At 44.7% G+C, this 25,918-nt stretch overlaps 1 protein-coding gene across 2 annotated transcripts in view; it reads right to left on the bottom strand.

Annotated features, from left to right (window-relative positions):
• Positions 1–3,646: 3,646 nt before the first annotated feature.
• The window catches only part of LOC141106393 (membrane-spanning 4-domains subfamily A member 4A-like), a 108,724-nt gene continuing 86,452 nt past the window's right edge, over positions 3,647–25,918 (bottom strand). For both annotated transcript variants that reach the window (XM_073597144.1, XM_073597143.1), the window contains exon 7: positions 3,647–4,250. In XM_073597144.1, the coding sequence (XP_073453245.1) occupies positions 4,116–4,250 (135 nt within the window). In that variant the 3' untranslated portion in view covers positions 3,647–4,115. The remainder of the gene's footprint in view (positions 4,251–25,918) is intronic.

Raw genomic sequence — 25,918 nt, 5'->3', positions numbered from 1 at the left:
CCCCAAAACACCTTGTCCCCATGTTGATGAGGACAAGGGCCTCATCCCCACAACCCTGGCTGGTGGTTGTGGGGGTCTGCGGGCGGGGGGCTTATCGGAATCTGGAAGCCCCCTTTAACAAGGGGACCCCCAGATCCCGCCCCCCCTGTGTGAAATGGTAAGGGGGTACTTACCCCTACCATTTCACTAAAAAACTGTCAAAAATGTTAAAAATGACAAGAGACAGTTTTTGACAATTCCTTTATTTAAATGCTTCTTCTATCTTCCTTCATCTTCTGGTTCTTCTGGTTCTTCTGGCTCTTCTGGTTCTTCCTCCGGCGTTCTCGTCCAGCATCTCCTCCGCGGCATCTTCTATCTTCTTCTCCTCGGGCCGCTCCGCACCCATGGCATGGGGGGGAGGCTCCCGCTCTTCTCTTCTTCTCTTCTTCATTTTCTTCTCCGGGCCGCTCCGCAAACCATGCTGGCATGGAGGGAGGCTCCCGCTGTGTGACGGCGCTCCTCGTCTGACAGTTCTTAAATAATGGGGGGCGGAGCCACCCAGTGACCCCGCCCCCCCTGACGCACGGTGACTTGACGGACTTCCCTGTGACGTCACGGGGAATGCCACAGGGAAGTCCCATCATGTCCCGTGCGTCAGAGGGGGGCGGGGTCACAGGGTGGCCCCGCCCCCCGTTATTTAAGAACTGTCAGACGAGGAGCGCCGTCACACAGCGGGAGCCTCCTTCCATGCCAGCATGGGTTGCGGAGCGGCCCAGAGAAGAAAATGAAGAAGAGAAGAAGAGAAGAAGAGAAGAGCGGGAGCCTCCCCCCCCATGCCATGGGTGCGGAGCGGCCCGAGGAGAAGAAGATAGAAGGCGCCGCAGAGGAGATGCTGGACGAGAATGCCGGAGGAAGCACCAGAAGAACCAGAAGATGAAGGAAGATAGAAGAAAGAAGAAGCATTCAAATAAAGGAATTGTCAAAAACTGTCTCTTGTCATTTTTAACATTTTTGACAGTTTTTTAGTGAAATGGTAGGGGTAAGTACCCCCTTACCATTTCACACAGGGGGGGGGGCCGGGATCTGGGGGTCCCCTTGTTAAAGGGGGCTTCCAGATTCCGATAAGCCCCCCGCCCGCAGAACCCCACAACCACCGGCCAGGGTTGTGGGGATGAGGCCCTTGTCCTCATCAACATGGGGGCAAGGTGTTTTGGGGGGCTACCCCAAAGCACCCTCCCAATGTTGAGGGCATGTGGCCTGGTACGGTTCAGGAGGGGGGGGGCGCACTCTCGTCCCCCCCTCTTTTCCTGCGGCCTGCCAGGTTGCGTGCTCGGATAAGGGTCTGGTATGGATTTTTGGGGGGACCCCACGCCGTTTATTTTTTATTTTTTGGCGCGGGGTTCCCCTTAAAATCCATACCAGACCTGAAGGGTCTGGTATGGAATTTAGGGGGAACCCCACGTCATTTTTTTTTTTTAATTTTGGCCGGGGTTCCCCTTAATATCCATACCAGACCTGAAGGGCCTGGTATGGAATTTAGGAGGACTCCCACGTCATTTTTTTTTTTTTAATTTTGGTTCGGGGTTCCCCTTTGGGGAATTCCCATGCCGTTTTTATCAATGAACTTCTATGTGTTTTGTCGGCAATGCAATAGCCGCGGGTAGTTTTAAATGAGTTTTTTCCTTCAAAATGTCATTTTGCCGTCAGACTGTTCTAAACACAGGAAACATGCGCCCCTTTACAGGCATACTATAGACACCCCCCAGGTACGAAATTTAAAGGGATATTACACTTTTATTGTTTGACTTTAAGCATTATTAAAATCACTGCTCCTGAAAAAACGGCCGTTTTTAAAACTTTTTTTTGCATTGATTCATGTCCCCTGGGGCAGGACCCAGGTCCCCAAACACTTTTTATGACAATAACTTGCATATTAGCCTTTAAAATTAGCACTTTTGATTTCTCCCATAGACTTTTAAAGGGTGTTCCACGGCATTCGAATTTGCCGCGAACACCCCAAATTGTTCGCTGTTCGGCGAACTTGCGAACAGCCAATGTTCGAGTCCCTACTCTTTACTGAGCAGCAACAGTGTTCATTCTTGCCAGGACACCACAAGTATACTTTATATCACCCTGCTTGTCAGGACACTTCAAGCACTTCACTAAAGAGCTTGATGAAGATGCAAGACCTTCTTTTCTTCTAAAAGACTACAACATACCCCCCCCCCCCCCAACAAGGGATAAATGCCATTGGTGCTATAAGGGCCCATACTTCCACATAGAACTTTATGCACTAAAGGAGCATGTCTAATGATTTAAGGGTCATATTATTTGAATTTAACTAAATACAGGGTTTATAAAGTTCTCTGGGACTGTAGTGTCTGGGAGCAGAAGGGAATGGTCTGACATGAATCTGGTCATTCCTCTGCCTTTCTTCTGCCTATATCCACAGAGCTTAATCTAGGCAGAGTTTGCTGATTCTGTGTAAGTGTTTATGTTCCACTATAACCAGTTATCGCTGTTTGACATATAACCCTGAAAGCAGAAACAGTCAAAGTAAATTCCCTGCAGGTAACGAGTTTATATTATTGAATGGAATGTCATTGCCATTAATCTTTCAGTAAATAAGATTCAACTGCTTGGATTGGCTATGTGTGTTCCTAAGCCGTTTTTGTTACCACAAGAATGTCAGAACCCAGAGTGCCAGAGGTGTCGTAGGATTTGCAAGGTCAGGGCAACCAGTGGTGTACAGATTCTTTGACCGGCCCTCAGGGTAGAGCTACATTAAGTTTTCAGGGTTGGTTAGGAGAAGGTGACAGCTTCACTTTAAAATTTGACTTCAAGTGGTTGTAAAGCCTCAAGGTTTTTCACCTTAATGCATACTATGCATTAAGGTAAAAAACGTTCGGTGCTGCAGCTGCACCCCAGACCCCTCCCTTTTTTTTCCTGAGCCCGATCCGATCCAGTGATGTGCATGAGCGCAACGGCTCCAGCCGCTATCTCTCTCCTCATTGGACAGACTGATAGCAGCAGGAGCCATTGGCTCCCGCTGCTGTCAATCAAATCTAGTGACACAGGAGCAGGGTTGTGGGGCTGAGTCCTGCTGTCTGTGTCAATGGATGCAGCAGCGGAGTTCGGGAGCGAGCCTGCACGGGTTCCCACAGGGAAAGCGGCTTTCCGGGGGGGCACCTGATGAAGAGGAGGGGCCTGGAGTGCCAGCGGAGCACCCCAGAAGAAGAGGATCAGGGCTGATCTGTGCAAAACGATTGCACAGAGCAGGTAAGTATTGGCATGTTTGTTATTTAAAAAAAATAAAGTAGAATTTTAAAAACAGCTTTTGTAAAAAAAAAAAAGTTCTTGTTTCTTTGTTTCTTCCATGGGACAAGGTATGTAAACCAGGCCTAAGAGTATATTGCTGGTAGGGTTTTGGACACTTAACAAGTTTGGGCCTGGCAAAACCAACCTAAAACCCACTGATTAGTTTGTCATTTTTTAGAAAAGCAACATTTTACTTTTTATTATACTTTGTTCAAAATGCACTAAAGAAATTTCAAAAAAGGTTTACCGGTCTGCTCAAAGTATAAGTCAAATAAGGTCTATGCTAAAAGGTGACATAGAACTATAAATAAAACTATAGCACCGGTAAATAAGTCAGCACACTAATATATTTATCTAACTTAAAATTTTATAGTATACAGATAGCAACAATGTAGTACATACAAATACATACAGCATATGTATATTTTTGGATGTGCCCCCAAATTAGCCTAGCCATGCTTTACTAAAAGTTCAGCCTATAGCTATGAGCAAACAATAGTTATATATAAGAAAGGGGGGAAATATTCAATACAAAAAAGATAATATAATGAAATGAAGGACTAACCATAGAGAGCAGACAAATGGTACTAGTAGAGGTGAAACAGACAATCCCCTTTCTCAAGTCAAGTCCCACCTCCTGGTCAGTCCAACACATTAAGGAACATTTTTTGGCACAAGTAATCACTTTTAGAAAAACAACCCAAGAATTTAGTAATATTGATAAATTACTGATTTGTAATAATTAGGAATAATCCATTAGAAAGCTGATCATAGCCATAAAATATGTATATGACAGGTGCTCTTTATTAATGGTCTGGTCAAGCTTTAACTACATTGACTGTATATGCCGGTGGCTGCGGTGGTGGTTGAGCATATGTTGTGGTTACAGGAAAGTGAACGGGAACGGCACCAGGATTCATGGCAAGGACGACATCATTCTGTAACACGAACACCTTCAAAAGATAAAAGTACAATAAGATAAAGGATAATATTTTTGAATAGAAAGACAAAATATTATGACCAAGGTTCAAGGATAGAGGGTATGAGGACAAATTTCTGCAAATCATAGAAGGAAAGCTCTTAGAAGCTTCATCGTGTTTGTATATCTTTATTGTGGATTATGTTCATGTCTGTTTGTTATATTACAATCCTCTAGGTAAAAAGAGATCTCTGGCATTTGTTCCAGGAAGATCTGCAGCGGCGTAACTAGAACCTTCTGGGCTCCGGTGCAAAAAAAATGAAGGGCCCCCCTAAACCCACTAGTCCTGAGACACTTCCCTCAGAGCCCGGGCCCCTTTACTCCCATCGTCAGGCCCTTTATTACCAGGGCCCAGTCGACCTTTGAGACCCTGGTAGTTCTGCCATGGGGTGAAATACTCTGCAGTGTCATGGAATGGGTGGCATGCTCTGCAGTGTCAGGAGAGGGGTGAAATGCTTTGCAGTGTATCATGGGATAGTTGTAATGCTCTGCAGTGTATTATGGGATGGGTGGAATACTCTGCAGTGTATCAGGATATGGGTGGAATGCTCTGCAGTGTCAGGGGTTGGGTGGAATGCTCTGCAGTGTGCAATGTGATTGGTAGAATGCTTTGCAGTGTGTGATGGGATAGGTGAAATGCTCTGCAGTGTGTTATGTGATAGGTGGAATGCTCTGTACACATATACACACACATACAAACAGATATAAAAACACACACTCACAATCACACAATAGTTACATAGTAGGCGAGGTTGAAAAAAGACACGTTCATCAAGTCCAACCTATGTGTGTGATTATATGTCAGTATTACATTGTATATCCCTGCATGCTGTGGTCGTTCAGGTGCTTATCTAATATTTTTTTTAAATTATCGATGCTCCCCGCTGAAACCACTGCCTGTGGAAGGGAATTCCACATCCCTACCACTCTTAGAGTAAAGAACCCTCTACGTAGTTTAAGGTTAAACTGCTTTTCTTCAAATTTTAGTGAATGGCCACGTGTCCTATTAAATTCCCTTTCGTAGAAAAGTTTCATCCCTGTTGTGGGGTCACCAGTACGGTATTTGTACATTGAAATCATATCCCCTCTCAAGCGTCTCTTCTCCAGAGAGAACAAGTTCAGTGCTCGCAACCTTTGTTCACAACTGAGGTCCTCCAGACCCTTTATTAGCTTTGTTGCCCTTCTCTGGACTCTCTCCAGTTCTAGCACATCCTTCTTGAGGACTGGTGCCCAGAACTGGGCGGCATACTCCAGGTGGGGCAGGACCAGAGTCTTGTAGAGTGGGAGAATTATCATTTTATCTCTGGAGTTAATCCCCTTTTTAATGCATGCCAATATTCTGTTTGCTTTTCTTGCAGCAGCTTGGCATTGCATGCCATTGCTGAGCCTGTCATCTACTAGGACCCCCAGGTCCTTTGCAATCTACTCACTAGGGGGAGAACCTCTGGGGGAATCTAGGATGGAATTTATATTTTTGCCACCCAAATTCATTATTTTACTTTTTTTTTTTTACATTAAACCTCATTTGCCATGTAGTTGCCCACCCCATTGATTTGTTCAAATCTTCTTGCAAGGTTTCCACATCTTGTGGAGAAGTTATTGCCCTACTTAGCTTAGTATCGTCCACAAATATAGAGATTGAGCTGTTTATCCCTTCCGCCAGGTCTACGTTTATGAATAAATTAAATAGGATTGGTTCCAGGACAGAACCCTGGGGAACCCCACTACCCACCCCTCACCATTCTGAGTACTCTTTTATCACTACCCTCTGAACTCGCCCCTGTAACCACTTTTCAATCCATGTACTCACTCTATGGTCCATGCCAACGGACCTTTGCTTTGTACAGTATAAGTTTATGGGGAACTGTATCAAATGCTTTAGCAAAATCCAGATACACCACATCTAAGGGCCTTCCTTTATCTAGATGGCAACTCACCACCTCATAGAAGGTTAATGGATTGGTTTGGCAAGAACGATTCTTCATTAATCCATGCTGATTACTGCTAATGATACCGTTGTCATTACTAAAATCTTGTATATAGTCCCTTATCATCCCCTCCAAGAGCTTGCATACAATTGATGTTAGTCTAACTGGTCTGTAATTCCCAGGGATGTATCTTGGCCCTTTTTTAAATGTTGGCGTTACATTGGCTTTTCTCCAATCACCTGGTACCATTCCAGTCAGTAGACTGTTTGTAAAAATTAAGAACAATGGTCTGGCAATTACCTGACTGAGTTCCTTAAGGACCCTCGAGGTGCAAGCAATCTGGTCCCGGTGACATATTAATGTTAAGTTTTTCAAATCTATTTCTAATTCTGTCCTCTGTTAGCCATGAGGGTGCTTCCTGTGACATGTCAGGAGGATAAACATTGCAGTTTTGGTTACTAAAGCCCCCTGTTTCCCTCGTGAAGACTGAGGAGAAGAATAAATTCAATACCTTCGCCATCTCTCCATCCTTAGTAACCAGATTCCCTTCATCATTCTTTATGGGACCAATATGATCTGACCTCCCTTTTTTTTACTATTTATGTACTTAAAGAATTTCTTGGGATTTTTTATACCCTCCTCCACTATGTCCCTTTCGTGTTCTATCTTAGCCGCCCTGAATGCACCCTTACATTTCTTGTTGCATTCTTTGTAATGCTGGAATGCTGATGATGATCTCTCAGTCTTGTATTTTTTTTAAGGCCTTCTCCTTTGCTTTTATACTTTTCGGTAAACCTTTAACCTTAGCAAACATATACGCCCCCAACATTAAACAAGTCCCGTTCTTCCGACACACACTGCAATTGCTCGCATCATTTCAAGAGGGTATACTATTAACTGGAGGAGATTTTAATGTTCCCTTAAACCCAATACAAGATACATCCTCGGGTGCATCCAAATTACCCTTCTCCGCGTTACGAGCAATTAAACAATGTTTTCAAGAATTGACATTACATGACGCATGGCGTACTTTAAACCCCTCAACTAAAGATTACACTTTTTTCTCCAACCCACATGGCAGTTACTCCAGACTTGACTATTTCTTTATTTCACAAAGCGATCTCACCATGCTCAAGCACACCTCCATCGAACCAATGTACATATCAGATCACCACCCGATAACCATGTCCTTGGAATTTCCATCCAAACATACTCGCTCACAAATATGGCGTCTTGATCCCTCACTGCTGACAGACATTTCAATAGTGTCTACTATACATGACAATCTAAAACTTTATTTCCAGGATAACGACTCCTTTGAAATATCCCCAATGATAAAATGGGAAGCCCACAAATGCACCATACGGGGAAAACTAATAGCTATCGCTTCCAAGAGAAGACGAGAAAGACAAGCGCATATTTCTATCCTTTCCAAACGCATACAGGATTTAGAAAAAATACATAAGAAAACTCGAGCTCTCTCCACACTTGAGGAACTTACTCAGGTGAGGACAGAGTTGAAAGAAGTGTTACATAAACAAATAAAACGCAAATACATATTATCACAAAAAATATTCTACGAACATGGCAACAAATCCGGTAAAATTCTAGCCAGAGCCCTCCGTGCAAAAAGATCATCTACAACACTTCATTCCATTAATGACCCTTCGGGTTCTAAAGTAACGTCTAATACACTGATAGCAGACCAATTTGTGAATTATTTCTCGCAGCTCTATAATATCAATCCGCATAAACCCATGATAAACAATGATCGTAGAACACACTTGATTAAAGATTTCCTAGCCCAGCATGGTCCCAAACCCATTTCTGATGCAGAAGCATCGCATCTAGAACGTCCCATCTCTAAGGATGAACTAGAGACTGTGCTCAAACAACTCAAAACAGGCAAAAGTCCAGGTCCAGATGGCCTAACAGCAGGATACTATAAGGAATTCATTGCTACGCTTTATCCTCACTTCTTAAATGCTTTCAACTCCCTTTCATCTGAGAACCCCCCTCCCAGAGATCTTCTCACAGCCCACATAGTGGTTATTCCAAAACCTGATAAAGATCCAAATTTAGTTCACAACTACAGACCAATATCTCTACTAAATGTTGACCTGAAAATATATGCAAAAATTTTGGCTAATAGACTTTTACCCCTTCTCCCTGGCCTCATCTCCTTGGACCAAGTTGGTTTTGTCCCAGGTAGAGAGGCAAGGGACAACACCCTAAAGGCAATCAGTATTCACAATTGGCTGACTTCAAAGAAACAACCGGGATTCCTTCTTTCCCTTGATGCGAAGAAGGCATTCGACAGGGTAGCCTGGGACTACCTAAAAGAGGTCCTAACACACATTGGCATACGAGATTGCATGCTACAATTTATTCTTGCTCTATACTCCACCCCAACTGCCAAAGTCCGGATAAATGGACACCTGTCGAGTGCCTTCTCCATATCTAACGGTACAAGACAGGGATGCCCACTCTCTCCGCTTATTTTTGTCTTGGCACTGGAACCATGTCTAATGCATCTAAAAAACAATCCAAACGTTAAAGGAATAACCATCGCAAAATCTACCTATAAATTAGCGGCATTTGCGGATGACATCCTACTATTCCTGACAGAGCCACACATTACGCTACCCAATCTCCTCAAAGATCTTACTCTCTTTGAAAATCTCACATATCTTAAAATTAACTTCGCTAAATCAGAGGCCTTAAATATCACTCTTCCACCAGATATAGTGAAACAATGTCAAACTAATTTCCCTTTCAAATGGAAACCGAGCGCCATTAAATACCTTGGGGTCTACATTCCAACCTCGCTATCGGACTTATACAGCAAAAACTATACTCCCATTATCCAAAATATTCAAAAAGACCTCAACACTTGGTCAACGGGTTTGTTCTCATGGTTTGGCAGAGTTTCCATTATAAAAATGACTATAATGCCAAAATTTCTATACCTGCTCCAAACAATCCCAGTGTCACTACCACAAACTTTTTTCAATGCATACCGCAAATCCTGTATGAAATTCATCTGGAACGATAAGCGACCTAGAATGAGTTTCAACAGAATGACCATACCCAAAATGAAAGGTGGGTTAGGCCTACCAGATCTTCGAAAATACTATTGGGCCTGTCAACTCTCTCGAATAGTGGACTGGAATGTTCACCCTAAAACTAAAGCGTGGATCGCAATTGAACAAGCCTTCTCACAAATCCCGCTCCATAATCTACCCTGGATTCACCCTCGCCACATCTCTCCACATTGCAAACAACATCCCCTTATCGGTACAACACTGAATTCCTTTAAAAAGACATGTAAACATTTGCACATTTCCTCCTCTCCAGGCCCTCTCACGCCAATCAAACATAACCCTGACTTTCCACCAGGCATTGATGATTCTTTCCTTCATCAAATAGGATCCCAGACAAGGATGACAGCGGGAGATTTCTTCGCTAAGGGGAATATTAAACCGCTGTCCTCATTGAACTCCCAAGAAACAAATCACCAGATCCCTTTCTGGTCTTATATGCAACTCAGACATTTTCTTCTTGATCCCCAAACTAGGGCTGCATACTCAAGAAACCAATCACACTTTGAATCCCTTTGCTCTGCCACTGAACCACAAAGACACCTGATATCCACCATATACTTGAACCTCTTTCTCGAGCATACTCCTAAAACAAATATAGCTAGTGCAAAATGGGAAAAAGATCTTTCCATCCACCTCTCTGATAAGGAATGGGAAAAGATATACTCTAACATACACAAAGGCTCCATTAATGTAACAACTCAAGAAAACGGATACAAGCTTTTCTCCAGATGGTACAAAACGCCTCTCAAGTTACACACCATTAATCCAGAGATCCCATCTAATTGTTGGAGATGTAATGACAAAAACGGATCACTCCTTCACATATGGTGGGACTGCCCTGCGATTTCTGCCTTCTGGACTAAAGTTTTTCACCTCTCCTCCCAAATCACTGCACTTCAGCTAGATTTCTCTCCAGCACAAGCCCTCCTACACCACTCCTCCCTACCGATGAAATCTTATCACAAATCCCTAGCACTACATCTAATCAATGCTGCTAAACTCTGTATCCCAGTTCTCTGGAGATCTCCCAACTCACCCACAATCACAGACTGGTTCAAAAGAGTAAACAAAATAGCTGAAATGGAGGAACTTGTACATCAAGCACAGGATTCCTATACTAAATACAGGAACACTTGGGCCTGTTGGCTACATTTCCGCACAACATCTGAATATACCCAATTAATCAGTCAGGAATCCTCCTCCAGCACACCATAAGACACATCACACATCCCAACTGTCTATAGTCCTCCCTATAGCCGTGCATGAAACAAAATTCAGGAGGCAACTATATCATTACGCATACAGAATTCACTTCAAAAGCTCTATTATGCTTTTCTTCCTGGGACTTGATCCTTCTGTAAAGATATTTCCCGTTAGACCCATGGCTGAGCCAGGGACTGGAAATAACTTTCCCCTACCTTCCTTTTGTACTTCTCACTATATTTTGACCACCATTTAATCGAAACTTTGCTATGTTAGGTATCTATTGTTGTATGCTATGATTATATCTCTATCTACAGACATTACCCGACTTCTGGACACCATGCACCAGGATCAATTTCACACTCTCACACAGACATAGTAATTAACGATTATTCCAAACAAAATCCAACAAAAATCTCAGACTCATATACTAAGGCTATCATAGGCAATCTATTATAATACGGTTTTTACTCCTCTCTCCCTTTTTAATCTTTTTCGCCCTCAAAAATCAACATGTTTAAAAAATGTTTTACCTGATTTAATATATGTTCTTTATATTTTCTGCCCACACTACTCTGTAATCCCATATATCCACACCCCAGATGTAATGTGTTTTTCAACAACTCCACAGTCGTAGATTTGAATACTTGTTAAAATACAACGTTGTACTCTCTGGACTGTTCCCTCTGTATAACACTGTTATCATTTTATCTCAAACCTTGCTTTTGTGTACTACTTTTCTGTATGAATTTAACTTAATAAAGCTTTATTTGGAAAAAAAAAAAAATTATTTCCCATTGGGATGCACTGGCTAATGTCCTTATTTAATATGCTCTTAAAGCATACTCATTTTTCCTCCGTGTTCTTTGTTCCTAAAAATCACAATCACAAAAAAAAAACAATCACTCACACACTTACACAATCACACTCAAACACAATCACACAAACACATGCCGATTCCCCTGCTCATCAAGCCAGCCACTGCTGCCACCAGTCACACAGGCAGCGGCACTGACACACACAGAACTACAGCAGCTGCCGGGGATTTCCCCCCTCCCTCTCTTCTCTGTGCTGCCATGCCGGTGTGGGTGGCGCAGCAAGGACAGCCGACTGTTCTGCTCCTCTCCCTTGTTTCCTCATTGGCAGGGAGAATGAACCATTTACAGAGGAGCTGGAGAGGATCACCGTGGGATATGTAGTCCTAAAGAAGCACGGACCTACAACACTGAATGGACAGTGGACTGCAGCCCCCAGCATGCAGGGGGGGGCTGGACCATGGGGTGACCAGAGGAGAACATAAGGCACCCAATGAGAAGAAGCTGTTGCCCTTGGTCAGTGACTTGGTGAGGAGATCTGAGAGACTCTCTCTATGAGCCACACGGGCCTCCCAAAGCAGGGGTGGGGTCACCATTGCAACCCCTGCAACCCCCCTAGCTACGCCACTGAAGATCCAGTTACTGTTTAACTAAACAATTTTTTGGTGCTGGAACCTTAGGTGGATGTTAGTTGCTACAAATGATTGGTTTTATCAAAACTATACTGTTACTGTCTTAACGGGGCTTCTAGGAGATATGTGGGCTGCTTTTGTACACTGAAGACCCTTCCACTTTGGGATGTAAAGTAATAGTTGGATCATGGGCTGCAACATGTACCAGCTGCTGAAGAGGACTGAGACTCTTTAATAAACAACATTTTTAGATTTTATCTGCAGTCATTCTTTTATGTCCTGATGAAGGGAGCACAACGAGGCCCCTAAAATGTGTTGGCTATTAAGTTTACTACATGCTTGGAATAAACCTCTTTTATGGATTTCAACATTTTGTGCCAATCTTCTGATCCATTTAGTACATATCTGAACTTGTGACACCTTTATCTTACCATCTATTACATATATATCCACACTTAATAGGGGATCAATTAGTCTAGAGTCACTTTTGTAGCAATCACCAATTATGCTGCCGAACTAAGGGCACCTATAAGCATGGGGCTTGTTCAACTTGCAAATAGGTATACGCTGACAAATGGATTGATGTATTTAATAGAAAAACTTTGACTGCTAGACATTTTGCTAATTGTAACACACAGGGAGTTATTTATTTCCTCCTTCATGGTTTGCGAAGGCCATTTTGGCAGAAAACAAAATGTCCATTTTAAGTGAGAATTTCAGACCATGTCCCAAACATATGTTAAGAAAATATCCAATCACCTTTAGCCCGCCATGCTTTATACAATCATAATGATAAAATGGAATCCCCCTTTTCTGGGTTCTGGATGGAACCATAGGAGCGAAAGGTGTAAATTTGCTAAATATCTTTTGAGATTGGAGAGCAGGTGGATCTATAAATTGAGGACCCATCATTTTCTGGGCCTAAATAATTCAAATAATTTTGCCTGTATTTTGGATTCTTAGATTTGCCCCTGAAATTTTGGAATAGGGAGGGAAAGGGCAGAGGCGTAACTAGAACCTTCAGGGCCCCGGTGCAAGAAACCATGATGGGCCCCCCTTCCATCCGAGCCCCGTGCTTCCAATTTTGGACATCCCCCCAAAACCGTGCTTCCTGCATGACCCCTAGGACGTGCATCCAGCGCAATCACATCGGCCCTTTACCATGTGATCAGCTGATCACATGTAAACAGACTTGCCGGTTATCCACAGCCCTTTCCTCACACGCTGTGTCTGTGTAAGGAAAGGACTGCCGTTAACTGTCAAGAATGTCAGTAAATTGTTTACACTGATAATCAGTGCCCCAATCATCAGTGCCATCTATCAGTGCCCATCACTTCCACCTACAAGTGTTACCTATCAGTGCTCATTAATGCCGCCTATTAGTGCCCATCAATTCTGCCTATCAGTACCACCTATCAGTGCTCACTAATGCCGCCTAACAGAGTCCATCATTGCCACCTATCAGTACTCTTCAATTCTGCCCATCAAAGCCCATCAATACTGCCTGAGTTCTGCCTATCAGTATTCGTAACTGCCCATCAGTACCACCTATCAGTGCCCATCAATGCCACCTATTAGTGCACATTAGTGCCTCCTATCAATGCTGCCTATCAGTGCTCATCAATGTGGCCTATCATTGCTCATCAGTGCCTCCTATCAGTGCTCATCAGTGCCTCCTATCAGTGCTCATCAGTGCCTCCTATCAGTGCCCATCAGTGCCTCCTATCAGTGCCCATAAATGCCTCCTATCAGTGCCCATCAGTGCCTTTTATCAGTGTCCATCAGTGCCTTCTATCAGTGCTCATCAGTGCCTTTTATCAGTGCTCATCAGTGCCGTCTATCAGTGCTCATTAGTGCCTTCTATCAGTGCTCATCAGTGCCTTCTATCAGTGCACATCAGTGCCGTCTATCAGTGCTCATTAGTGCCTTCTATCAGTGCTCATCAGTGCCCTTCGTGCCTTCTATCAGTGCCCATCAGTGCTTTCTATCAGTGCTCATCAGTGCCTTCTATCAATTCTCATCAGTGCTCATCAGTGCCTTCTATCAGTGCTCATCAGTGCCTTCTATCAATTCTCATCAGTGCTCATCAGTGCCTTCTATCAGTGCTCATCAGTGCCTTCTATTAGTGCTCATCAGTGCCTTCTATCAATTCTCATCAGTGCTCATCAGTGCCTTCTATTAGTGCTCATCAGTGCTCATCAGTGCCTTCTATCAATTCTCATCAGTGCTCATCGGTGCATTCTATTAGTGCTCATCAGTGAATGCTATTAGATTCCATCAGTGCCGGACAGCACGGCTCTGAGCGGAGATCGTGTGTCATAGAACAATAGCACAGAGACACCGGCGGCACTAATGTTCTACTTGTCCGTCCATCCTCTCTGGCACAGATGAGAGAGGACACACAGCTGATCTCACTGCCCCCCTTCTCCCCCCTCCCTCTCCTGTGTGCTCCGCGGTCAGTCAAGTGTGAAGCTAGGGAGCTCACATTTCCCGCGGAGCACACAGGAGAGGGGAGGGAGAAGGGGGAGCAGTGAGATCAGCTATGTGTCCTCTCTCCTCTGTGCCAGAGAGGACGGACGGACAAGTAGAACATTAATGCCGCCGGTGTCTCTGTGCTATTGTTCTATGACACACGATCTCCGCTCAGAGCGTGTGTGAAGAGCACCCCCGCTGGGCCCCCCCCCCACAGTGGCGGAATGCCGGGCCCAGTCGCAACTGCGACTGTTGTGACCCCGGTAATTCCGCCACTGGGAGGGGGGTTATTTGTGGTTTTCCTTTTTGGTGGAAACATTGCCAACTTGTTTTCAGTCATTTCTATATTGTTTTTTGTCTATTAGTACAATTCCAATGACTGTACCATGACAACTTAGTTGGCTTTCGTTTGGCCTTCTATTTGGTTTTCTTCCTTTTGTCTTGTATATATTATGTGGCCACGTGTAGTGCATATGTCTTGACGTCAATGTGCGTTGCAGTGTTATGTGCATTGTGCCTTCACATGTGGCGTAACGCTATGTTCATGACAACACCCCTTGTATGGCTCCATTTTAATCCACATGTACACATGCTTTCGAATCCGAGAAATCTTGAGAAATTCGGCATACAAGCATTGAAGCCATACCAGCCATGCCAGCAACTAGCAGTATTGTTCTCCGCCACATCTCATATGCAAGGCTTATATTTCACCATTGTCCTCTATGGGACAAGAGATATGGAAGACCTTTTTTTTGCAGAAAGCGGATCAACTCAAAGGAGACTTTTTGTTGGGATGAAATATGAATATCATCATGGCATACATTTTCTGAATGTTTTTGATCTTTCACATATTTGTAGTGGATTACTTGGTGACGTTTATGCACAAGATTAATGCACATAAACAAGTTTATTCACATAATCCATGTTGTATGGGCTATGAAAGGATTGCATTAATGAGATTTTTGGTTGAATTGATGAATTCACAATATACACAGTCCACAGCGGCTTCCTCAGTTCCTCAACCTCTTCATCATTATGCGGTGTAGCACAGCCTGGACATTGGTGCATATACAAATTAAACAGCTGGGGCTGTATTTGCCCATTACAGCTTTTGGAGCTCAACTTTGACTGGTTTTCAGCATACGTTCCAAACACTAACGGAAGGCTATAGTCACCAATAGTAATTGCATGTAGATGTAGCGTTACCCCCTTAGGAGCCACTACGCATTGGGTCCCCCTATAGCCAACACAGCCAGGCAACATGCATTTTCTTACTTTCAGGCAGAGACAAGAAACAGTCCATGGACTTGGTTTTTAGTATTTATTAGGGATAGTAAACTTGGATAGGGATAAGGGATTATGAAATGCCCGACTTGACTCGAAGAACAAGAAAATGTGCAGGGTATTGCTGTTTCCTCTGTCCTTCTCAGCTCCCAGCCTGGAGGCAGAGCCCCTCCACCCCGGGGTCTCCTCCCAGCCTAAACGGCACAGCTTCCTCACTCCATCTTCCACCTGACTCCCCTTACTGGGCAGGCTCCTCAATATTTATGGCAAACAAGATCAAAAGAATTCCCAGCTCAACTTACCAACCAGCCTGAAAACAACCAAATTATCCTGTCTAATAGTTTGAATTTAAAACAGGGATTTAGTTTGCACACATTTGCCACTTCATGGCACCTCAGTATTATCTGCAGTCCCAATTTGTGAGAGCCTCCATAGTAGAAGCACATGTATAAATATTGATAGATAAAGGGCAGGTAAGCCTGGAGGGAGCCCACCCCTACTTAAAGGCACAGGGGCACATTGGATAGTCAGCATATAGCACAGGCTGGTTGTACTGTTAAAATACAGGTGAGGTGATGCACTGGACACCATTGCTGCCACGGCGCAGACATACCGGACCATGTCCCCTCCAAAGAGAAACATCGTTGGCTCCTCTTCCCTGGACAGATACCGGAGGACGGAGCGGGACACTGAGGAGCAAGATGGCGCCGCGCCAGCAACACACGCGGCACCCCCCTCTGATTCATCAGCCGACGGAACGGCTAAGGTACTGGAAGCTATCTCACTATGCCAGACCACTCTGACATCTAAAATTGAGGAAGTTAAGGTGGACATATCACTTATTAGACATGACATGACTAAACTAAGGGAGAGGGTCACTGAGGCTGAGACCAGGATAGGGCGGGCGGAAGACATTATACATCCTCTGCAACACTCCTGTGAGGACCTGCAGCGACAGATACAGCAACTCGCACAAAAGCATGATGATCTTGAGAACCGATCTCGCAGATCCAATCTGCGATTTATCGGCCTGCCTGAGGGCGCGGAGGGTACAGACCCTGCCACCTTTCTTGAGAAGCTCCTGATAAACGCATACGGCAGAGATACCTTCTCTACTACTTTTGTGGTGGAGCGCGCTCACCGCATGCCGGCACGCCGTCCACCTGAAGGAGCACCACCCCGAACCTTTATTGCAAAACTACTGGACTTTAAAGATCGTGACGCTGTACTGCGAATGGCCAGGCTCAAGGGCAATATTCCCTTTCAATCTGGATTCATATCAGCATTCCCAGATTTCTCTGCTGAGGTGCAGAGGCAGCGAGCACGCTTTACAGAGGTCAAACGCCGCCTACGTGCACACCACATTAAATATGCAATGCTGTTTCCAGCTCGCCTCCGCGTGGTTGGAGAAGATCGAGTGCACTTCTTTGAGGATCCTGCTATGGCCTCGGAATGGATAGATCAACAAGATGCTGCAAGAAATCGCCCAGCATGATAGCACCATCGCCCTAACACTGATGTAAGTGCCTTCTTCTATTTTACCAGGACGTTTTCCTACCTCACCTATTACACCCTCCGGCCTTCACCATATAAGACCCGCCTTCCCAACATCACCGCATGACCAGGAACACTTTAAATCCACAATGACTCTAGCCCAGCATTTACAGGATACCCGGTCCCCTAGACCAAAATGCTTCTGATGGGACTTCCGCCGCCTTGTCTTTTCAATCTTCAGAACACTCGCCAGCCCTAATACAGGGCCGCCAAACTATCCTCAATAGGTAGTTTCCGCAGTGGACATGCTGCAACTGGTGACGACACACAGGCTAGAACTTGGAACTGCTCGTCCCCCCCCTTGGCTAAATCATCACACCCAGACACGGGGGGTACTTCAAGAACACTCCATGACCCTAGTCACCCACCCTCTTTCCTTTTTTTTTTTTTTTCCCCCTGTCTGTGTTTTATTTTTTCTTATTTCCTCTTGTTCCCCTTTTTGGTGACAATACCTTAAGTTCTGATGCCGCAGCGGAGCATTGGCTCAGGTTAATGGGACACACCCACAGCAGTGGGCTACAGAGGTTACACGTTCTCCATTGCTGGATTTTTTATCCAGAATCTGTTCGCACCCAAAGGTTGTTAATTACACCGCCACCGGCGCTGCCAAATAGGCTCCCGCTGGTGGGGGTACGTTCTAAAGTGCAATACCCCCTTTTCTTTTTCTTTTTATTTCTTTTTGATCCTTGTTAGCCTTATGCGCTCAATTTTTTGCTATTGCACTAGTTTTGGGATGTATACCCCAGTCAAGTTTGGGAGGCTGAGGGTAGGGAGGGGGGTAAAGGGCAATGTTAAGTTAAGAAACATGTTTAGTGTTATTTCATGTCTCAGAAGGTTAATGCATAGCTGTTTCCCTGCAAGAGGAGAGACAGAGATATATCTACCGGGGTGCGGAGTGTGCTGGGGTGTGAGCCCTCATATTATTCCATGTTCATCCTCCCATTACTTGCCAATAGAGTACTATGGCTAATATAAAATTTCTCTCCTGGAACGTCCGGGGACTCCGGGACAAAATCAAACGCACGGCGATATTTAATATACTTAAATCATACAGAGCGGACATTATAGTCCTTGCAGAAACGCATGCCACAGGACAACTTCAACGAGCGTTGAGGCGCCCCTGGATTGGCTGGGCGTTCCACTCCACCCATACTCCGTATTCCCGGGGAATTTCAATCCTCATAGCAAAAACTACCCCATTTGCAATAATTTCAGTTCGTACAGACCTACAGGGCAGGTATATATTCTTACACTGCACGCTTAATGGAATTCAGTACTTATTATTGGCATTTTATATCCCTCCCCCATACAACTCCACCTTAATCACAGAGGGTCTATTATATATGACACAACACCCCAACATCCAAAGCATCTGGTTAGGGGACTTCAATATGGTACTCAACCCCCGCAAAGATAGACTACAAACACATCCAAATCCCCACCCCCCTGACACCACCAGATTTGGGCGCACACTAACAGAATTTTCACTTACTGATACTTGGAGATATAAATATCCCAATACCACGATATACTCCTGCTTCTCGGCGACACACTCTACTATGTCCCGGATCGATCTTATCCTAATATCAGACACCCTACTCCCCCTGCTGACCGACTCAGGGTACCACACTAGATCCCTCTCAGACCACGCCCCATGCTGGGCCTCGTTAAAGTTGGCCCCAAATAGTGGCCCCCGTACATGGCGTCTACACCCTTTTTGGCTAGATACACTAAAGGACCAAGAGGACATTCACAGTGAATGGAAATATTACTTTAATACAAATAGGAACACAGCCCCTGTAGGTATGGTATGGGAAACATTTAAACTTCACGCACGCACTATGTTATCTTCCCAGATAAACAGAGCCAAAACCTCCTCCAAAGCCATCTTATGCCAGGCCTCTGACAAACTGGACTTGATCACTAGGGAGTTCCAAAATGATCCCTCACAGGAAAGGGCGTCCGCACTTAAGCTTCAAACCCGCCTTGTTGACCAGCTACACTTTGAAAAAGCTAAACAAAAACTTTTTTTTGTGAAGCAACGTATTTTTGAACAAGGTGAACGCGCGGGCAAATTATTAGCACACCTTGCTCGTCAGGATATGAGTCCACCAGTGGTGATTACACTTCTCGGGCCAGACTCTGTCACATACTCAGACCCTCCAACAGTGGCAAAAGCCTTTCAAACATACTTTATGGACCTATACTCCTCAAAAGTGCAAGTCACCACACAAGAGACCCAGACCTTTCTTAAAGACATCCCCTTTCCCCAATTGTCAGAATCTCAGGTCACTGAGCTAGAAGCCCCCCTTAACTTGGATGAAATAGCACTCGCCATAGCATCCCTGGCACCAGCAAAAGCCCCTGGGGGCGATGGGTTGCCACTCGACTTCTATGCGGCCTACTCAGAAATCCTTATACCCGAGTTATTACTGCTGTTTAACCATATATTTGATACCGAGACCCTGCCTGATTCCCTTCGCCAAGCAGTGATCATAGTGATCCCCAAACCTGGCAAGGACCCCCACCACCTAGAATCCTACCGCCCAATCTCGCTCCTACAAGCTGACATTAAAATACTAGCCAAAATTTTGTCCATGCGTCTTAACCAAAGTATTCTCTCCTTAATAAATTCGGATCAAACGGGGTTCATGCCTGGCATGAATACAGCCATGAACTTAGGACGATTTTACATGAATTTTTTTTTTTTTTAAACAAGATTTTTATTGAGCATATTAACATGTTACATCACATTTTGTAAACAATGGGTCATTGTACATCTCATTAAACGATAACATGTTACCTCTACACATATGGCTCATCCAGTTACACATGCTTTGTAGTTATTGCTTTCAATATGAAGACCATCTTTTACCTCAGTCAGCCTAATTATGTTGCTCTTTTTTTTTTTTTTTTTTAATTATAATAAACAGCTCTTTATTTATATGCATATCATATTTTACTAGAAAACCGCTCAGAAAAAGAGCACCTGGACAATCAACATAGATATTGAAACTTTGGCTTCAACCAGAGAGAAAACAGACTCTCAAAAGCCCTCTTCCATGTACAAACTCCCTCCCCTCCCTTCCCATCCCCCCTCATTATTTTTCTACCTCTAATGTTGTATGCATCCATTCTTTTAATACTCCACTGTCCACCCTCCTCATCACCTAAAGATTTTCTGCGCCACCGCTCTTCTCCTCTCCTACCGATAAGGTATTTTTGGATTCAGTCCACCTCCACCACACTTTCCTAAATTTTTTGGGGGCTTCTCTCGCTTCATATGTCATTTTATACATAAGTACATCATCATTTATTATTTTTATCCACATTCCCAGGTTGAGTTGTTCACCATGAATCCATCGTCGGGCGATCAGTTTTCTCACCCCAAAGTAGAGAAGTCTAAGGAATAATTTAGTATTTGTATTTATCTCTTCCTGATCAAAAATTCCCAACAGGCACCTCATGGGAGAGCATATGTTAGGAAGACCAAAGTGGTCAGATATGAACTCAGTCACCTGAGACCACAAAGGTCTTATCTTAGGGCAATCCCATACCATATGAAGGAAAGTTCCCTCCTCTCCCTTACATTTATGACATTCCGGGTTATCTTTTTTGTGCATTTTAAATAGTCTAGTCGGAGTGTAGTACATTTGGTGTAGATATCTAAGCTGTATCATTCTATCCGTGGAGGAAATCACCGACACAAGATATGTATCGAGTACCTCCTGCCACAGTTCCTCAGTCAGTTCCGGAATGAAAGTCGTCCACCTACTTCTGGTCCTAGCGGTCAAGTCAGGTCCCCCCAATCTAATCTCCTTATAGTATCTAGATATACGCTTGGTCGGCTCGGGATCTATCAGGACTTTTTCCAGGGTTGTGTTTTGTACCTTTACCTCCCCTCTCCCGAACTGGGCTGTCGCTGCATGTTGCAATTGGGTATATCTGAACTGCCATGTCCTAGGTACACCAAACTGCTCCCTCAGTTGTGTGAAGGTTAATAGTCTACCATCCTGATAAATGTGATGTAAATATTTTATCCCAAATTTGGCCCATCCATGTCCATCTTCCAATTTGCAGAACTCTTGTAGAGATTTATTGTACCAAAGGGGACAATTAGGTGATAACCATAGCGGGTCATCCATTATTTTCTGCGCACAGAGATGGAACACCTTACCAGGTAGTGCCATAACTGATCCCATCTCTCTCCCTGGTATCTCTTTTCTAAACAAGATGTTCAGCAATGTCTCCTGAGATGTGGCAACAGCCGCCTCTAGTAGAGTAGTGGCATTAGGTATCTGTGGAAAACATCGCCAGTGCAAAAATGTCATTTGGGATGCAAAGAAATAGGATCTCATGTCCGGCATAGCCAGTCCCCCCCGGGTTGTTGGTAGTTTCAGGATTGCTAGGGATAACCTGGGTGCCTTGGTTCCCCACAAGAAATCAATCACAATGGAGTCTATGCGTTTAAGTTTTCACCGAGACATATACAGGTGAGTTCGATAGAACGTACAACAGCTTTGGCAGGACAATCATTTTAAATAGGTTTATACGACCCATCACTGTCAATGGCATATTCCTCCACCGTTGTACCTTCTCACGAAGAACCTCCACTACCGGTCTCAAGTTAAAATCTAAATATCCTGCAATGGGAAATTGAATCACCACTCCCAGATATTTAAAGGACTGGGATAATTGAATGGGGGATTCCGCCGGCACCCTCACTGTGTCATCTATAGCAAACAGGGATGATTTGCTCCAGTTGATACGGAACCCAGAGTAGTCTCCGAATTCCTGTATCAGCCGGAAGGCCGTGGATAATGAAGGGCCCGGGTCTTGGAGATACAAAAGCATGTCATCCGCATAAAGGGAGACTCGCTCCTCAATCCCCCCCACCCGAAGTCCATTCAGATGGGGAGTATCCCTTATTTTTGCCGCGAGTGGCTCTATGGCCAAAGCAAAAAGAAGGGGGGACAGTGGGCACCCCTGTCTGGTCCCCCGGAAAACAGAGAAGGGCTCGGATATGATACCATTCACCCTCACCCTGATCAGTGGGTCAGCGTACAACAGCCTCACCCAGGATATAAATATAGGCCCGAATCCCAATATCTCCAGGAGACCAAACAGATAGGCCCACTCGACCGAATCAAAGGCCTTCTTGGTGTCCAAGGAGGCCACTACCCTCTCCCCGGAATTTTCATGATCCGTCTGTAGATTAATAAATAACCTTCTAACATTCATTTGTGCACAACGCCCTTGTATAAAGCCTGTCTGATCCGGGTTGACTAATTTTAACACCACCGACTGCAGTCTCCCCGCCAATACTTTTGCTAGTATCTTGGTGTCGACATTCATCAATGAGATGGGTCTATAGGATTCACATTCTTTAGGATCTTTACCCCCTTTATGTATCAGAACTACCAAGGCCTCTCTCATAGAGGGGGGAAGTTTCCCCTCCCGCCGTGCATTCAGGAACACTTGCAATAATCGGGGCGCCAGCCCACCCCTAAAAGTTTTATAGCACTCCGAGGGTATACCATCTAGTCCTGGAGATTTCCTAGGGGCAAAAGAAGCTATCGCCCCCGCCACCTCTTCCACAGATATGTCAGCCTCCAGCTCTGCACGATCTAAATTTGTTAACTTAGGGAGATCAATATCGCTTAGATAAGTTTTTAAGGTGTCCCCGCCCGGTGGGATACATGACTTATAGAGTTCGTTATAAAATTGAACAAAGACCTGTAGTACACCCTCGGAGTCACTCACCTCTACCCCACCCTTACCATAAATACTCGTTATACAGATGGGTGTGTATTCTGGTCGCGCCAGATATGCCAATAGTCTACTATTCTTATCCCCAAATTCAAAGATACGTCTACGTTGCGCAAGTCCAAGTTTGGTAGTCTGGTCAGTCAGTATTTCCTTGTATGCCCGTGTCTTATCCTGGAGAGTACACAAACCCTCTCTAGTTGGTCTCCTAACGTATTCTGCCTCAGCTAGAGATACCTCCCGTTCCCTGTCCATTATTGAAGATGCCAGTTGCTTCTTGAAGCTAGCCACCTCCGTCATGAACACCCCTCTTAGAGTAGCTTTGAATGCCTCCCACTTTATTAGTTCAGAGCCAACTTCCTTATTCTCCTTCCAGAATCGCTGAATAGTCTCATTACATTTAATTTTAATATATTCCTCCTGCAACCAGCTAGCCTCCATCCTCCAATGTCTGATACCTTGCCTCTGACCCAATATAATATCTACTAGTAGGGGTGAATGGTCCGAGTGCACTCTAGGTAAGTACCTCGCCCCAGCCACCAATTGCAGTCCCTCAGACTCAACTAATGCCATGTCTATCCTAGATAGTGTTTTATGTGTCTCAGAATAGCAAGAGTATTCCCTGATCTCTGGGTGTCTCGCTCGCCATGCATCATAGAAGCCATGTGTTGACATCCACTTTGCAAGCGGTGTTGGGGTTCTCGGCGGTGCATCCAACCTGTCCATTGTCGGATCCACCACCGCATTCAAATCCCCCAAGATAAAAATCCTCCCTTCCGCTATCTCAAAAGTCGCTTGAAGCACATCATCCAAATGAGACAGGGAGAAGGGAGGTGGGACATATAAGTTCACAAAGGTCATGAATCTGTTATGCACCTTTATCACGGTAACAACATATCTACCCTTGATATCCGTTTTTATTGCATGAATACATATAGGTAGAGATTTAGCCACCAGCGTGGACACTCCCCTAGCAAATGAAGAGTAACTTGCATGATAAGCCCCAGCAATATGCGCCCTTTTTAAGGAGAGAGTCCTGGAGCCCTGCAGATGCGTCTCCTGCAACAGTATCAAATGCGGTTTATATTTTTTTAGGTAATCAAAGACCAGTGATCTTTTAAATTTGGAGTTGAGACCTCTAACGTTCCAGGAGATCACCCTAAGGTTCACAGCCATAGTGGATAAAGCAAGAGTCTCCCCCCCTCCCCATCCTTCCCACTCCCATCTGTCAGGTATGGCACCCCCCAGGGCTCCAGCACCCCCCCTCCCCATCCTGGTGAGCAGCAGCATAGAAGGCAGACAGTAGACAGCAAAAGTGAACTTAAAATCATGAGCATACATAAAGCATAATAATGTTTTTCCCCAATACTTCCCACCTCCTCCCTCCTTGTTCCCCACCCCCCACCCTGTACCCGCCCCCAACTTGCAAGGCACTTCATTCCCAAAACCTTTAACCTAAAAGAGGTTATAACGGATGTGTGTATTCAAAAAAACACACAGGCTCCAGTATTGTGAGGAGTAAGTTCAGTTTTGAGAGAGAAAAAAAACTCCCACAAAAATTAAAAAAACTCTGGAACACAAAAAAATAGAAGAAAATATAAGTAGATAAGGGGAAGAGGAAACTTCTTGTTCCACTCCTCAAGTCTCCAGTGAAAATAGAGAAAACTATAGAAAAAAAAAAGGCTTTGTTTCCAAAAGGAGAAAAAGATCCCTGTAGATTCCTTCAGCGTCAAAAGTGTTCTTGAGCATTTGAAAGTCGCAGACATATACCTTCTGTAGTCTTCCGGATTGCTGGGTGTATAGAGACCCATCTAAGGGCCCCATTCAATGCTTTTCTACATCTTATAAATAGGGGTTGTGATGCAAAAGGGCGGTAAAAAAACAGCTCAACGTCCGCCGCATTACTTTCCTCTGACATCTCCTATCTCCCAACATCTTCATCTGTTATGTAGCAGGTTAAGGAGATCTTGGAGAGCCTCCTCTTCTCGGTCGTCCTCTCGCATCCAGCCAATCAGCAGCTTCGGTGGGGGTGGTAAAAAAATGTGTTTTTCCATTATCCACAATGCGTAGTTTTGCTGGGTATAGCATACTGTACATCAGGTTCAGTTCTCTGAGCCGTTTCTTTATCGGATAGAAGGAAGCTCTTTGCTTTTGCGTGGTGGCAGAAAAATCAGGATAAATAGATATCCGATAGTTATGACACTTCAGCTCAGGGCCTGTCCTGGCTCCTTTTAGGATATTTTCTCTGTCTCTGAAGTGCAGAATCTTTGCTATCATGGGTCTGGGGATTGCTCCCTTAGGTGGTGGTTTACCTGGTACACGGTGTGCCCTCTCTATAGCAAACATAGCAGTGAAAGTTCCAGGGGCCATATTCACCTTCAGCCATTCCTCCAGGAATTCCTCCGGATGATTACCCTCCACTCCTTCAGGGAATCCCACCAGCCTTATATTATTTCTTCTCATGCGGTCCTCCATGTCGGCCATTTTAAGAGTGTGCTCAGAGAGGGTCTTTTTTATGATTTGGTTATCAGTGGTCATAGGCCTGACAGTGTCCTCTAGAGCAGCAATGCGGTGGTCAGCAGCCTGTGCCTTTTCTCTAAGCTTCTGCATATCATGTTTCATATAGGAGAATTCCATTTGCAGTTCCCCAAAGTGGTCTAGGAGCTTAGTCTGACATCCCTGTATGGCAGCCATTATTTGCTTAAGAGACGGTTCTCCTTCCTCCTCCAGGGCCCTGTCTGTATCATGTGTGGGTCCCCTATCCCTGTCCAGGGATCTCCCCCTGCGCACAGTGCGGTCCCTCTGTATTCTGGGACTCACCCGACCAGATGAAGCAGGCTGCGGTCTTTCAGTGTCCTCATGCTGCTGCTGAAGCGGCGGCCAT

The sequence above is a fragment of the Aquarana catesbeiana genome, linkage group LG08 (genome assembly GCF_042186555.1).
Source record: "Aquarana catesbeiana isolate 2022-GZ linkage group LG08, ASM4218655v1, whole genome shotgun sequence".
Lineage (NCBI taxonomy): Eukaryota > Metazoa > Chordata > Amphibia > Anura > Ranidae > Aquarana > Aquarana catesbeiana.
This window is presented reverse-complemented; position numbering and strand designations above follow the sequence as displayed.